This window comes from Dipodomys spectabilis, unplaced genomic scaffold, assembly GCF_019054845.1.
Source record: "Dipodomys spectabilis isolate Male_0828 unplaced genomic scaffold, ASM1905484v1 ptg000030l, whole genome shotgun sequence".
NCBI classification, from domain to species: Eukaryota; Metazoa; Chordata; class Mammalia; order Rodentia; family Heteromyidae; genus Dipodomys; species Dipodomys spectabilis.
In genome coordinates this window covers 6,632,988-6,648,502 of record NW_024870707.1, presented here as the reverse complement: position 1 = coordinate 6,648,502, position 15,515 = coordinate 6,632,988, and the positions used below count along the sequence as shown (strand labels likewise).

The window sequence follows — 15,515 nt, the reverse complement described above, 5'->3', positions numbered from 1 at the left end:
GGTCCAGGACAGGAAACAGTGAGAAATGATTTCCTCATTTCTCTCTAACCATACCTTTCACACTTTCTTCCTGATTTATCATGTTACTTGGACAAAGGCACTTGACCACACCTCCCTGACATTGCTCAACATTTGCTCGAGTGACAGAGGCTCTGACAACCTGACAGAGTGAGTTCTCATTACCCACCACCCAAGCCAAGCCCTCCACGTTACAGAGCGAGACTGGGCCTTGGAGTTCCCGGACACCATTGGAGGGATGAAACCAACACACCAGTTGCCCTTCTCGGGGCTTCTGTTGTTTTCTCTTATTCCAAGCCAGCTATGCGAGATCTGCGGTGAGTACAATTTTGAGCTAACATTAGTCTAGTGGGCTATGGTCTCTTGAGGGTAGACAGGGAACTGTGCAGTTCACAAAGACCTGATGTCAGTTCTCTATGCGCCTGACCTCTGTGAGGGATGGAAAGGAGATCTGGGCTGGATAAGGAAAGTGCCGGAATGTGTATTCATCCCAGATTCTCTGTTAACTCGTCTGATGGGTCTTCCTAGGCACTGATCCTCTCTTCCATAGCATTCCTACTCAGTAACGTTCTATTTCAAAAGTTCATTTCCAGTGACTGTCTAATTCCTGGCTCCAGAAAGTTATCTTTTGATTATGAGAGGCAATCTATTTTCCTATAGTTTAACCCACTTAGATTAGCTTCTAAATAAATGATAATAATATTTGTTCAAACAATGAAGAGATCTGAGGAGAATCGCAGTCCAAAGCCAGGGAAGAAAGTCTGTGAGATTCTTAGCTCCAATAAACTACTCAGAAACAGCTGGAAGTGGTGCTCTGGCTCAAGTGGTAGGAGAACTAGCCAAAGAGGCTCAGAGACAGTGCCTAGGCACTGAGTTCAAGCCCTGAGACAGGAAAAAAAGAAAACCTAAAGTGAGAGAAAGAGGGAAAAAAACAAGCTTGAGCTTGGATTTGTTTATCTTCTTAGTATCTGAATGGCTCAGTCTTCCTAAATTTCCTTATCTTCATCCTGGAGTGTAGGATAATGAGAAGAGAGTGTTAAAGCACTAATCTTGTACAGTCTACTATAGCTGGCAGGTAATTCTCTATCCTGGACTTGACCTTTAACCCTGTCCGAAGATGACTTCCATGATACAGCTTCATCTTCCTAGTACTCTGTAGGTTATACAAGAAGATCAATACCACACAAGACAAACTTGCCTTCAAACAGGTTAAAAGTACAAAATCTGCCAGCTCTACTTTTTCTTCCTGGAGTGTCATTTCCCCTGTTGGATCTTAAGAATTAAAGATCTCCCTAGTGACTTTGAACTTTAGATCCTTGAACAAAAAATGATTTGTTTCTAGAGGCTAAGGAAGCTGATGTCACTTGGTGACCAGGAACTAAAAGTCCAGCTCCAATGCCAGAAAACCTGCTGGGGGGTTGGGGGGAGGAGGGAGAATGAATGCTTGCACAAAATCTCGGAGAGATGGCTCACAATTGTCCTTTTGTATCTGCAAAAAGCCTACAATCATGCCATTCAGATCTTTTGTCTGTTTCTTTAATAGTAAAGGAAAGTGGACACAGGAAATCACATTTCCTGGATCCTCTGGGTATAGTGAGATAAGTAGCATTAGAGGCAAGAATATACACAGAATTTTACCTCTTATTAAGTGACTTTTTGCTCCACATCTAGAAGATGTGGTTATTCAATTTTAGTCAGGCCCAGAAAGACAAAGGACATACATTTTCTCTCATATGTGGAAGTTCAGTCAAACTTATAAACATATGTAGGGCCATAGGTGCATGTACAGAAACATATTGACTGAAGTATGTGCATGTGGAGAATTCAAATGGTATAACTCTTTTGAGCAACTAACTTACAATCCAACAAACTGAATACTAGAAAGCTGGTACTTGAGGTATAAAGTGGGAGTTTAAAGGGAGCTGGGTAGATGAATGACAAAGGAAGGGGGTAGAATGCAGTCGTCAATCCAATGTATATCCTATGAAACTAGGAAAATGGATGGGATGGGTAGGGTTGAGAAGAATGGAGGACAATGATGGAAGGGGTAAAGTTGGTCAAGAGGTACAGTACTCATAAATTGGCATGTGGAATGCTCATTCCTTTGTACATTATAATTAAATTTAAAAAAAGAAAGTTCCAGAACTTGTACATTAAGGAACAAGTAGCCCAACCAAAGCTGACTGAATCTGGGAGAACGTGTTCACACGAGGTAATCTGAAGACTGGTAAGATTCTTGGCTACTTCTCAAATTTATCCACAATTTAAATTGAGACTTTAGTTTGAATTTCAAGTGATACATAACTCCCTGCATTCTCCTCCAGTGCTTTGGGGCTCTGGGTTGATTCTCTTCTATTGCCACAAATAAAGTAAAATCAGACTTTTCTCCATGCATGCCTTGGGTTTGGGTATGGTTATAGGCTAAACTTTGAGGTGTCCCTCTTGTAAAGTATACTACTGCATAATGACCTCCATACCTGTTCAGTTTGAGGGTGGATTGCCTGTGGACCATAGAGTTTTTGCCTTCATTCTGCCAGCATTCACCCACTAGAGGTATAAAAAGATAGGAAAGAACTGAATGGACAAAGTCGACAAGGTCATAGATTGGGAGGCAGAGGACTTGTGTCTTTGTTTTAGAGATGGAAGTTTGTTTTAGGACATTCTCTATAGGAAATTATACTAGATGCTCAGGCAGGACTAAGATTCTTCTGCCACACAAGGGCAAGCTTGCACTGAGCTCTTAAAAGACAGGGACACTTCCAGTTAGAAGCTGAACTTAACTAGAAGGAGTCATGTCTGCATGAGTGGAGACTGGGAGAAACTCCAGATTCTACTACCATCCCCATTATTCAACCCACGGTGGGAGGGGGGGGTAGGGGGGGGTTGAACTAGGTCCATGCCATAGCTGTTTCTATTGTCATAACTCTTGTTTCTAGCCTTCCCATTTTCAGTTTGTGTTTCTCACACATCAGTACTGTGGTATAGGCTAGCTGAATTCACAATGGCAGGCTACAGCTAAGAACATGGACAATACAGAAACAACCATGGGATGACAGAAGCTGGACCGGGGTTTAAATCCAGGGTTGGCCTTGAGCCCCTCATGTCAGTACTGATCCTTAGTTTTTAATTAAAATAAGGAAGATGTGAAGTCACCCGTATCTATCTCTTAATCTTATTGTAATAGCATTTCTTTTCCTCCTCTGCCTCAGAGGTGAGTGAGCGAGTCCACATCCAACTGGACCCTCTGTTGGATACAATGATCCAGCCAAAATACACCAGTGTGACCCAGTCTGCCAATGTCCTGCTTTCCCTCAGACTCATTGGGATCCAGAACCAAAACCAAACCATAATCGAAGCGCTCTCCCAACAAGTCAGAAACACTGTGGAAAGGAGAGGTGAGTACCTAAAGCCTCTGGAAGTGTTAAGAAAAGATTTATCTGGGACTGGGAAGGTGGCTCAGTGGTAGAGCACTTGCCTTGCATGCATGAGGCCCTGGGTTTGATTTCTCAGTACCACATAAGCAGAAAAAGCTAGAAGTGGCACTGTGGCTCAAGCGGTAGAGTGCTATTCTTGAGCTGAAGAGCTGAGGGACAGTGCCCAGGCCCAGAGTTCAGGCCCCACGACTGGCAAAAAAAACAAAAAGAAAAAGAAAAGAAAAGAAAAGATTCATCTAACTGCCAAGAGGACCTCTCACAAACCCTTGCTCTAGCTATATCCAACTGCTCAAAACTGTAGATGACAGGTGTCTTGAAATATCAAGACCTAGCTCTTGCATCTTTGGATCCCTGAAACCATTTTCCTTTCGACAGGCAACAGGAGAAAGCAAAAGAAGATATAGATTCTTATCCATTAAGGCAGTATCATAAGCTAGCTGAGTTTACAAGCATAGAGGGCTATGAATCACAACTAAGACATCTCATAATGCATCTTGGTACAGTGGCTCACAACTGTAATCCTAGCTACTTGCCAGGTGGAGATTGGGAAGATCACAGTCAAAGGCCGGCCTGAGCGAGAAGTTTGTGAGACCACCCACACATCTCAACCACAAGAAGCTGAGTGTGGTGGTTTCTACCTGTCAACCCAGCTATGTCTGAGGCATAAATAGGAGGATCAAAATCCAGGCAAGCCCAGGCATAAGGGCAAGATCCTAATTCAAGAAATAACTATGGGCTGGGAAGGTGGCCCAGTGGTAGAGTGCTTGCCTTGCATGCATGATGCCCTGGGTTCAATTCCTCAGCACCACATAAGCAGAAAAAGCTGGAAGTGGCACTGTGGCACAAGTGGTAGAGCACTAGCCTTGAGCTGAAGAGCTGAGGGACAGTGTCCAGGCCCAGAGTTCAGGCCCCACAACCGACAAAAAAAAAAAAAAAAGAGAAAGAACTAAAAGACAAAATGACTGGGAGTGTGGGTCAAGTTGTAGAGCACCTGCCTAGAAAGCATAGATCCTTGAGATCAAATCTCAGTACAAAGAAGGAAGGGAGGAAAGAAGGAGGAAGGAAGGAAGAAAAGAAGGAAGGAAGGGAGAGAGGGAGGGAGGAAGGCAGGGAGAGAGAAAGGCAAGAATGGAAAGAAAGGAAGAGAAAGGAAAGGGAAAAAGAAAGGGAGAGGAGGGAGGGAGGACCAAATTATAGTATAGAGAACAGAAAAAAGAATAAACTATAAGTCACAAGGGAGATAAGAGGATAAAAGAATTCATAGGTGTGTACCTTGTAAAACTTTTCAGGACTGGATTTAAGCTCAGGACAGCTCGCTCTGATCATACTGGCTTTGGGAGCATGTCATACCCATGATGAAACCTTCATATTTAATCAGCACCTACTTGGCCATCTGGAAAATAAATTCAAAGCAGAATTGGAAAATATGGGTAATAGTCAAATATTCTGACTCTGAACTGCCTTGTCTTCTCTTGCCCTGTATTAGAACTGTATGGTCTCAGCCCACTCTACTCCTCTTTCTCCCATTTATTTCATTGTATCTTTGCAGATCACTTTCCCTTTTCCCGTCTTTCAGCATGAATGTTGAATTTTCATAACACACACACACACACACACGAGACACAATTTTTCAGTCCTTCCTGAGCTTTGATTTTTAGACAAATAATAACTTCACAGAAACGGATGAACAATAGGGCACATTGTGTTATTAATGGCAGAGGAGGTGATGTCAATATAAAGGCTAAAGATGGCCAAAATCCTTTATCACTTTTATAAAGTGGTTGGCTCTGATGTCTGCTCATGCAGTACGTTGTTTTTATATTTTATTAATTTACTTTATTGTTTTTATAGAGGTGATGTACAGATGGATTAAAATTACACCAGTCAGGTAATGAGTACATTTCCTTTTGCCCAGTGTCTTCTGTTCCCTCACTCTCTCCCAGTCCTTCCCTCCCATCTCCACCCATGAGTTGTATAGTTCACTTTCATCAGTGTCCAGTGAGCTCCACTGCTGCTCTTTCTCACCCTTTTCCCCTCAAGTTCTCTATCAACCCCTCCAAAGATGGTGTACTCCAAAGCGTACACCATACATAAGGTAAAGAAGACAAAATCATCATTATTCTTGATCATCATTGTGTTTATTTCAACTCCTACCCAGTATTTGAGTCCCTCAAATCCCATCCCCTTTGAAGATGCCTCTAATCTAACATTCTTTCTATCATTTCTATCTTACTGTTGAAAATTCAGGAAGCTTAGAGGTAGAAAACCTGTATGCTAATCCTAGTTATTATTACCGCCAGAATATCTAGATAGGATTGTGATCTCTTTAGCACTGGATCTCCTCAGTTATAAAATGAAAGGCGTTGAGTTGAGCTTGTTGAACCCTAAGAGCCTTTACATTTCTCAAGCTTGCTGTTTTTAAGGGCAGTCTCTTCTATCTATTACTTACGTCTCTTTAGATGTAAACAAGTCAAAATAAGGTACATAGATGATGGAAAAATGAAGCACTTCTCTAGCACTTCTGGGAGTAAAGTGTGAATTTTCTTCTCTTTGTCAGAAGAATATGATGGTAATCCACTGACCAACTATTACCAGCTCAGCCAGGACGTCTTGGCCTTGTGTCTGTTCAATAGAACGTATTCAACCACCACAGTTGCTAAACTCTTCGCTCCTGAAAACAAAAACTATTACCTTGGTGGCCAGTTCTCAGTAGGTGAGTCATTAAACCTAATTCCCTGGATATAGGCGACATAGGCATCAGTCATCCTTGCCTTTTGAGTTTATCTTCAGCAATTACCTGAATTTAGCCAGGCAGCAGAGGCTCACACCTGTACACCTAGCTGCTCAGAGGCTGAGATCTAAAGATCACAGTTCAAAGCCAGTCCATGAGACTCTTTATCTCCAGTTACCCACCAGAAAACCAGAAGAGGTGCTGTGGCTCAAAGTAGTGGAGCACTAGCCTTGAATGAAAGATCTCAGGGACAGCACCCTGAGTTCAAGCCCATGACCAAACTCAAAAAAGAAAAATGACTTGAATTTGTTTCTACCTTCTTTTCTCAAAAGCTTTCAGGAGAGAATTTATTTGGGGAGAATATGGGTGATGCGTGGCAATGAAGTCTCTTTGTAGATGTCTAGCACAATAGAAAGTCCTGGCTCCAACCCAGTCCTTGACGTGAATTTGCCCATTTATAAAATAAGGGTAGAGTATGATGCTAAAAGAAGTTCAGCCTGGACAAGCAGCATTTATTCTCAGCCACTATGAATCCAGATACACAAGTTCATCTTTCTTCAAGATGTTCAAACTAAATCACCATTCAGTTTTTCTATGGAGTAAGGAGCACAGGAGATTTTTTTTCATACTCCTTTTCCTGTAAAAAGAAAAAAGAAAAAAAGAAAGAAGGCACCACACTAAAGGACAACAGAGAGTCCAACTGTCAAAATAAAATAAAAGTCCTTTTTTTTCTCCCTTCTTCCCATCTCTTACCTTGTCCACTCCCTTAAGAAGATTTATTGGGGAATAATTCCATTGTCATATTCTTTTTTTGTTGTTGGTTATGGGACCTGAACTCTGGACCTGGGCGCTGTCCCTCAGCTCTTCAGCTCAAGGCTAGCGCTCTACCATTTGAGCCATAGCACCACTTCCGGCTTTTTCTGCTTATGTGGTACTGAGGAATCGAACCCAGGGCCTCAGGCATGCAAGGCAAGCACTTTACCACTGAGCCACCTTCCCAGCCCTAAGTGTCATTTTCTAAAGGACTTTGCAAAGTATTTCTTTGTAGCGGAACACACCTTTGCAGATATTCTGTTGGATTTATCATCCTCAAATAGAGCTTCTTAATTCCTTTACCAATATGGCTGAAAGAATGATATAAAAGATGGAAAACTTGAGAACCATAACAATCTACGTGTAGAAAGCTGTTTGTGAGTAGGTGTTCTCATGGCCATATGATGAAATATTAAATATGGGAATCATGTCAACTCCACACAAGGAACTGAATTGTATTTAAGGAGCTAAGGCCCAGGTATGGCTGTTAGGTCTTGAAATTCTTCTCTGCCATCATCAATTACCACCACTAACATTCCCATTTTCACAAATCTCTCCCTTTTTTTAGTCCTGAAAATCCTGCATCCTAGGAAACCATTCAGTCCATGAAAAAAATAGGATGTCTAGTCAGCCTGTCACCAACATTTTGCTTCCTGACAGATACAGGAGCTATGGCCGTGCTGGCTTTGACATGTGTGAGCAGGAGTCTGAAGGAACAGCCCAAAGCACAGGAAGAGGATCTAGAGAGCATTGAAAATCATATCCGCTCACTGGTAAAAATGATTCTGTCTGAGAAAAAAGAAAATGGTCTCATTGGAAACATGTTTAGTACAGGAGCAGCTATGCAAGTAAGTCCAACGGGAGGAGGAGATGGGAGTTGTGGAGGGAAGCAATGCCTTGATCTTTTCTTCTCCGTCTCCCATGATCTTCCTCTCCATTATGTGTTTCCTATGCTAATTTGGATTTTGCTTGTGTGATTTCCCCTCTCCTGCCTGAAATACAGTCTTCTTACCTTCAATCTATTTCTTTTTCTGACTCTATGCAAGCACTGCAGGGCTTGAGCCATGCCTCCAGCTCTTATTTATTTCATGGGACTTGAACTCAGGACCTGGGCACTGTCCTAGACCTCTTTTGCTCCAGGCTAGTGCTCTACCACTTTGAGCTACAGTTCCACTTCTGATTTTCTGGTGGCTAATTGAAGATTAAAAGTCTCAAGGACTTTCCTGCCCTGGTTGGCTTTCAACTGAGATCCTCAGATCTCAGCCTCCTAGGTAGCTAGGATTATAGGTATGAGCCACCAGCACCTGGATTCAACTCTTACTTTTAATATCTATTTTTCCATCCCAGTTCTTCTATAAAGCTTTTCCTACCTAGAGTTTCTTTATGAAATCTGACAGTCCACTATCACCCATCGTGTTCTTTCACATGCAATTCCACACGACCATGAGCCATTGTACTGTGTATCCATCATCCTTCCCAACCAGATGATCAGTCCCTGGTTGTAGAGCTCACCAGGAGGTTTCCAGTATTGAAGGCACATTATGATACATTGAAGAAAGGAGGGAACATGAGTCACGGGGCACAGCTTGTCTGATTTTACGAAGACAGAAAATGGTATGGATGGAGATAAGAAGTTAACACTATCATACACATATTTTCTGAACTCTGGCCTTCATTTAAGTCTGTACTCAATAATTCACTCAACTTGAAGGGATGGATATAAAGATCTATGGGGGGAGGTTTTTTTGGGGGGTGGGAATTCACTGAGTCATTACTATGAATAAGCATTTGCCAGGCTGACTCAGGGTGACAGGACTTTCACAGGAGAAAGGACAGCAAGAACAAAGACTGAAAGTCATGAGGTCAACATGACATATTCAGCAGGGCCAACGCAGGACCCTTGGGCAAGCTTACAGGACAAAACCTGTAATGTAAGCAGACATTGAAGGTCATTGGTTTGCCTTGCTAAAAATGAACGTAATGTAAAACAGTGGTTTCCCATCAGGGATGTACATTCGAATCTGTAGAAGGAGCTTTTAGACCACACCTACCTATAAAGTCCACGGAAGCCCGTTAATACAGAAATGGCATCTTATGGAAAAGTCCTACAGGTGATATTCTTGTGCCACAGACTTTAGAGCAACTTGTCTACAACATAGTTTTTAAGATAGTCTTTAATATGTAGGTAGTCAACAAGCTACGAAAACCTCCAAGGAAGAAAAGATGAAAAGAAGGGGTAGAGCTGGGTACTGGTGGCTCATGCCTGTAATCCTAGTTACTACAGAGGCTGAGATCTGAGGCTGGTTCAAAAACCAGCCCGGGCAAGAAAGGCCATGGGACTCTTATTTCTAATAAAAAAAAAAAAAAAAAAAAAAACCCACCAGAAACCCGGATGTGGCACTGTGGCTCAAGTGGTAGAGCACTAGCCTTGAGCTGAAGAGCTAAGGGACAGCGCCCAGGCCCAGAGTTCATGCCCCACGACTGACAAAAAAAAAAAAAAAAGAAAGAAAGAAAGAAAAGGAAGGAAGGGAGGAAGGGAGGGAGGAAGGGAGGGAGGAAGAGAGAGAAACAGAGAGAGAGAGAAAGGAAGGAAGGAAGGAAGGGAGGGAGGGAGGGAGGGAGGGAAGGAGGGAGGGAGGAAGGAAGGAAGGAAGGAAGGAAGGAAGGAAGGAAGGGAGGAAGGGAGGGAGGGAGGAAGGGAGGGAGGAAGGGAGGGAGGGAGGGAGGAAGGGAGGGAGGGAGGGAGGGAGGGAGGGATGGAGGGGTGGCTCCATTAGCAGGGCAGTAGTGAATGAGTAAAAGCATCCAGTATTGAATTTGCACCCTGGTCTCAGATAAAGAAAACAAACAAAAGAAAGAAAGTAAAAAAGGAAAACTACCTTTCTCTGGGAAACTACAGAGCAATATATTCAAGCTGCAAACTATTCCAACTTTGTCTTGATTAGTATTAACCCTCTTCTAACTATGACCTCACAAGTAAGTGTTCATCCCACTGCCTGAATAGCAAACTATTCAATTCTCCATTGTCAGCCAATTTGGATCATACATCTCACCCTTGAGACTCAACATCTACCAGCCTGGCTGAACTTTCTTCTACAGCTCTTCTCTTCTGCCCCAACTTCTTTCTACAGCCTGAGTGTTCTTCCTAGACAAGGAAGAAGCCTCTGGAGATTTCTTTACAGTGCATATATCCTCATAGTGGACAAACCATGTCTTCACCCTTCCCTTAAGCTTTTGCTCATGCTTTTTCCTCTCTGAGTGCACAGCTCCCTGCCCAAATTTCACCTGCCAAACTTCCACCCTACCATCAAGGTGGCCCCAACTACCACTTTCTCCAACAAAGCCTTTCCTTATCCTCATTTTAGATCTTTCTCTTAGGACATTCATCCCAGGGCTCTTTTTACTAGAGTGTGTGTGTGTGTGTGTGTGTGTGAAGCAGAGTCATTGAGCACTTCTTATATGACACTTCTTATATTTTCCCGTGTTGGGAAGACATGAATGTGGCAGAATAAAGTTGGTTCTCCACAGAACCACTGTAGCTTGTGTTATTCAGCAGATCCCTCGCCTCCCCACTCAAACTACTTCATAAGCTTCTTGATCGCAAGAAACGTATCTTAATCATTTAACATGACTCCTGCATCGCCAATGACCAATAAATACATGATGAGTTAGATGAAGCTTTTACCCTTATGTAAGCCATCTCTCATACTCTCTCCTCTTTTTGTCTCACATTAGGCCCTCTTTGTCTCATCAGAGTATTACAGTGAAAGTGAATGGGACTGCCAAGAAACTCGCAATTCAATACTCAATGAAATTTCCCAGGGAGCATTCAATATTCCTGCTGCTGCAGCCCAGATCTTACCTTCCCTGCTAGGAAAGACCTACTTGGATGTGACCAAAGACTCGCCTTGTACGTATGGTTTAGTATAAGCACTAAAGGGGAAACTTTCAGCATCACTCCCAAAGCTTGTGAGACGTAGGTAGGCTTTGGGACAGTGACTGGACAAGCTTCTAAAGAAAGCCAAACAGCTCCCAGAGAAAATTCATTTCTCATTACGTCGTCAAGGGTTGCTACCAATTGAGGATAATGAGCAATAGTCTTGGTTCAAACATCAATCGTCAAGGTAGGTTTGAGCAAAGGATGTGTATCTCTAAATGGATGTCTTCTAACGGTTGGATACTGAAAAATCTGAACACGATTTCCATTTGTAGGAATCATGTTTCTGACCTTCCATTATTTGATTCATGCTTAGTGATACCTCTGGAAAATAAGACATCTGTATAGAAGGAATAGAAAGGATTCTAACAAAATGCAGCAGGAATCATTTGTTCAAATAAATAATTGTGTAATGAGGTAGAGAAGATCTATTTCCTCTAACCTTGATTTATTCCTTGTTCTGCCACTTATAGATCAGGGACTTTGGGCAAACACACCTACTCTGTGTGTATGTGTGTGTATGCATGAGCACACAACTCTAACACACTCAGGGCCTGAAAGCTGCCCATTAGCCTTTTCACTCAAGGCTGGCATTCTACTACTTCAGCCACACCTTCATTTCCAGTTTTCTGGTTGTTAATTAGAGACTTCCCTGCCCAATCTGGCTTTGAACGATGATCCTCAGATCTTAGCCTCCTGAGTAACTAGGATTAAAAACGTGAGCCACCAGCAACCAACAGTGTTTAAACTTTAAGTTTCCATTTTCTAACAAATAAAAACAAAGAAGTTTTTTTTATAAAGTATCAGATGAGATAATCCACATAAAGGTGTTAGCACAGTGTCTGGTCCTTAGTATGTTCTCAGTAAATGCTAAGAAGAAAAAGAAAGGGGTGGGGGTGGGGGGAAATGGCAAGCCATTAGTGGATTCTGTGCCAAAGCAAAACAACAAGAAAAAGAAATTAGGACCTCATGTGAGATATAGCACTGAGGTGAATAATGGTTTAAACGGCTGGAAGTCAAGCCAAACACAAGACTCACAAGCCAGTGAGCCTCTGGTAATAGCTATGAGAGATCCGTCACTCGATGAACGATACTTGTTCCTGCTTCCAAATCCATCTCTGATAAAGGAAAGTAGTCCTGGGCTAGAAAATGGATACCTAGGCCAACTCTGGTACTCTCTTTTTTATTATTCAATTTCTCCCTCTTTTTCTGTCTCTGCCAGGTAACTCTCCCCTCTCCATCCCAGTGCCTACGACTGTGATACCCACTTATTCGCCCTCATTGATCTCTGTGCATTACTCTGTGAAGATCAACAAAACCTATTCCATAGATGTCACAGTGCCAAGTGGTTCGGTCTTTCTGGATGTGATGAAGGAAGCTCAGAAGGAGAATGGGACTTTGTTTCGGTATGCCTGAATATAACCTAATGTTAAAGGGTTTACTGCAAATCTGATGCCCTGGTAAGAACAGAACACCAGAACCAAAGGACATGTCAAATGCCTCTAGATCAGCACCATTGCTCCCATCACATGCCACCGTGGATGCTAAAAAGATGAGGTGATGTCTCCTACCACATAATCCCTATTAACAGATGCATGAATTCCAGGCCTCTCCCTTGTCTTTGGCAAGAGTTCAATAAATAGAACACTTTAAATCAGGCATTTTATATCTAGAAGCCCTGAGACTATTTTAGAACGATTGCTATCCTTTGAAAAAAATTCCAGACAAATGCTATGAACAAACATCTCAGAAAAATGAACATAAACAAAATGTGACATTTAAAGTGGGAATTTCTCCAGGTGCCAGTGGCTCATACCTGTAATCCTAGCTACTCAGGAGGCTGAGATCTGAGGATCATGGTTCAAAGCCAGCCCTGGCAGGAAAGTCTGTGAGACTCTTATCTCCAATTAACCACCAGAAAACTGGAAGCAGTACTGTGGCTTAGGTGGTAAAGTGCTCCAATTGAGCTGAAGAACTGAGGACAGCACCAAGGCCCAGAGTTCAAGCCCCACGACCAACAAGAAAGAAAGGAAGAAAGAAAGAGAGAGAGAGAGGGAGGGAGGGAAGGAGGGAGGGAGGGAGGGAGGGAGAGAGAAAGAAAGAAAGAGAGAGAAAGAGAGAGAGAGAGGAAGGAAGGAAGGAAGGAAGGAAGGAAGGAAGGAAGGAAGGAAGGAAGGAAGGAAGGAAGGAAGGAAGAAGGAAGGAAGGAAGGGGGATGGGATGGAGGGAGGGAGAAGGAAAGAGAGAAAGAAAGTGGGAATTTCCCAGAGCTCTAAGTCTCTCTGTGTTCCTCTCAGGGTATTCATGAACATTTTAATAAGTGTTCCTTGGCCTAAAGAGGCTAAATATTAAAATTAAGTTACTGACTTTGCTTCTGAAAAATATTATTTACTTGGCTTCTCAAATCTAGTTGACATTTTTTCACCATCTGGTGTATGATGCTGTAGAGAAAATAAGAAGAGTTAACTAAGTATCTCTCATCTAATAAACGCAATATGTATTTATTAAGTAGAAGGTTGAGGCCACTAACAGCCAAGTATCCACCATGGAGGTCAGGTAGGCAGAGACCACAGACATCATGCCTGCAAATGAGCATGGAATCAAAATCCCAAGAGTGCTTAGAAAACATGCAGCTCCCTGGGTCCCAGCACAAATGTGAAAGTCAAGTTGTCTGGAGACAGAGCCAGGACATCTGGTTGCCTTCTTTGTCATGTTACCAAGTGGTGCTTGGGTTTTGATTTCGTTTTGGTGGTGCTGGGGATCGAACTCACACCTTGCACTTGCTAGGCAGCCCCTCTACCACTGGACGCATGCATCCAGATCTGTTTTCACCATGAGTAGGGTCTCGCTTGATGCCTGGGCTGGCCCAGGACTGTAATCCTCCTTCTTGTACTTTGTACGTCACTAGGGATGATAGCCAGTCACCACTGTGCCCAGCCATTCAGTGAGATGGAGCCTTGTGCTCTCCCCCACCTCAGGTGGCCTCAAATTGTGACCCCCCACCCACTGTCAGCCTCCCAAGTAGTTAGGATTATAGGTTTGAGCCAGAATGCTCAGCTTTAAGGTTTTTTTTTTTTCAGTGTATGAAGGATTTTCTTTGAAAACCCTAAGTTCCCGCAACTTACTTCCTGTCCCTCCCAGGTTCACAGTGGAGCAGGAGGAATGGGGGCCCTATATCACATCTGTTCAGGGCCTAACTGCCAACAATAACGACAGAACCTACTGGCAACTTCTGAGTGGGGGCAAGCCACTCAGTCAAGGTAAGGAGGAAATGGAGCAGAAGGATCCACAGGTGTTCGTGTGTGAGGCTGTGAGCTTTTAAGGGGGAAAGGCCTTTAATGAGGTTGGGAGATATATACTATTTATTATCTGGTGATTCTGTGATTGGTCATTTGACCTAATTTTGTTTCTTCTTCTTTGCAGGGGTTGGTAGCTATGTTGTCCATAACGGAGACAATTTAGAGGTCCTTTGGAGCAAATACTAAACTCAGACCTTCCTTGGGATGTACCTTTTGTAGTGAGACCCACACAGAAAATGGTCTTGTGCCTTCCTTTTCATTTATCTTAATTCAATAGGAGACTCAACCTCCCTTCCTCCCTCCCCCCGTTTCTGTCTCTCTGTCTCTTTGTCTCTCTCTCTCTCTGTGTCTCTCTCTGTTTCTGTGTGTGTGTGTGTGTGTGTGTGTGTGTGTGTGTGTGTGTGTGTGTGTGTGTGTGTGTGTCTGCTCAATAAAAAGATCAACTGCAAAAACAAAGCACGTCCTGAGTTCATTGGTGCAGGATGGGGGGAATGCTAACGTGGAGGTTTGAAATAGTCTTCTCCTTCTCCCTTGCTTCCCTGCCTTGGTCACAGCCAGCTTAAGCCATGTCTCAGCTCTGGACTTTTGCTAGTTAGTTGGAGATGCGAGTCTCTTGTATTTGTCTGTCCAGTCTGGCTTTGAACTTTGATTCTGCTTCTCAGATCTCTCAAGTAGCTAGGATTACAGACATGGGCCACTGGTGCCCAGCTCATTTTTTAAAAGGTTATTAGAGGAGATACAATCTCAGGGAGAAATGAAGTGAAGAGAGATTGGACCCCATGTCTAATGAGTTGGGTCCACTCACGGCTGTGTTCCTCTCTGTCCTTGGTGCTGGCTGGACACCCCCTCTCAGCTCTTCACCCCATCAGCACACAACCTCACACCCTGTTTTACCAGAGCAAGAGCAAGAAGAACCAGAGAGAGAGAGAGAGAGAGAGAGAGAGAGAGAGAGAGAGAATATAAGCAATATGGAAGTCAGTCCTCCATAACTTCAACCCATCACTCTTGCTGCTTTACATTCCCCACAAGTGTGGCAACTCGTACGACCCCAGGGGACTGTGAGTGGACATGAAGAGCGGCACAGGGCACGGTAGAGGCCATCGAGCCCACCCCAATACAATCCCTGTGCTCGCAGCAACCACCAACTTCCCTAAGAAAGAAAACAGGGCTTTAGAGCTCACATCTTGTATTTGCTTGTTAGTTCGCTCACAAGTGCTGGGGATAGGGAAGTGAAAATGACCAACACAGCTGCACCTCTGTGAAACACACATTCTAGAGAGGAA

At 43.2% G+C, this 15,515-nt stretch overlaps 1 protein-coding gene across 1 annotated transcript; it reads left to right on the top strand.

Moving 5' to 3' along the window:
- Positions 1–240: 240 nt before the first annotated feature.
- On the top strand, positions 241–14,537 carry Tcn1 (transcobalamin 1). Its single transcript, XM_042676462.1, has 9 exons — positions 241–335; positions 3,228–3,413; positions 4,742–4,882; positions 6,010–6,165; positions 7,657–7,844; positions 10,732–10,906; positions 12,156–12,339; positions 14,075–14,193; positions 14,357–14,537. The coding sequence occupies exons 1-9, from the start codon at positions 257–259 to the stop codon at positions 14,416–14,418; spliced, it is 1,290 nt and encodes a 429-aa protein (XP_042532396.1). The 5' UTR covers positions 241–256; the 3' UTR covers positions 14,419–14,537.
- The last annotated feature ends 978 nt before the right edge of the window (positions 14,538–15,515 follow it).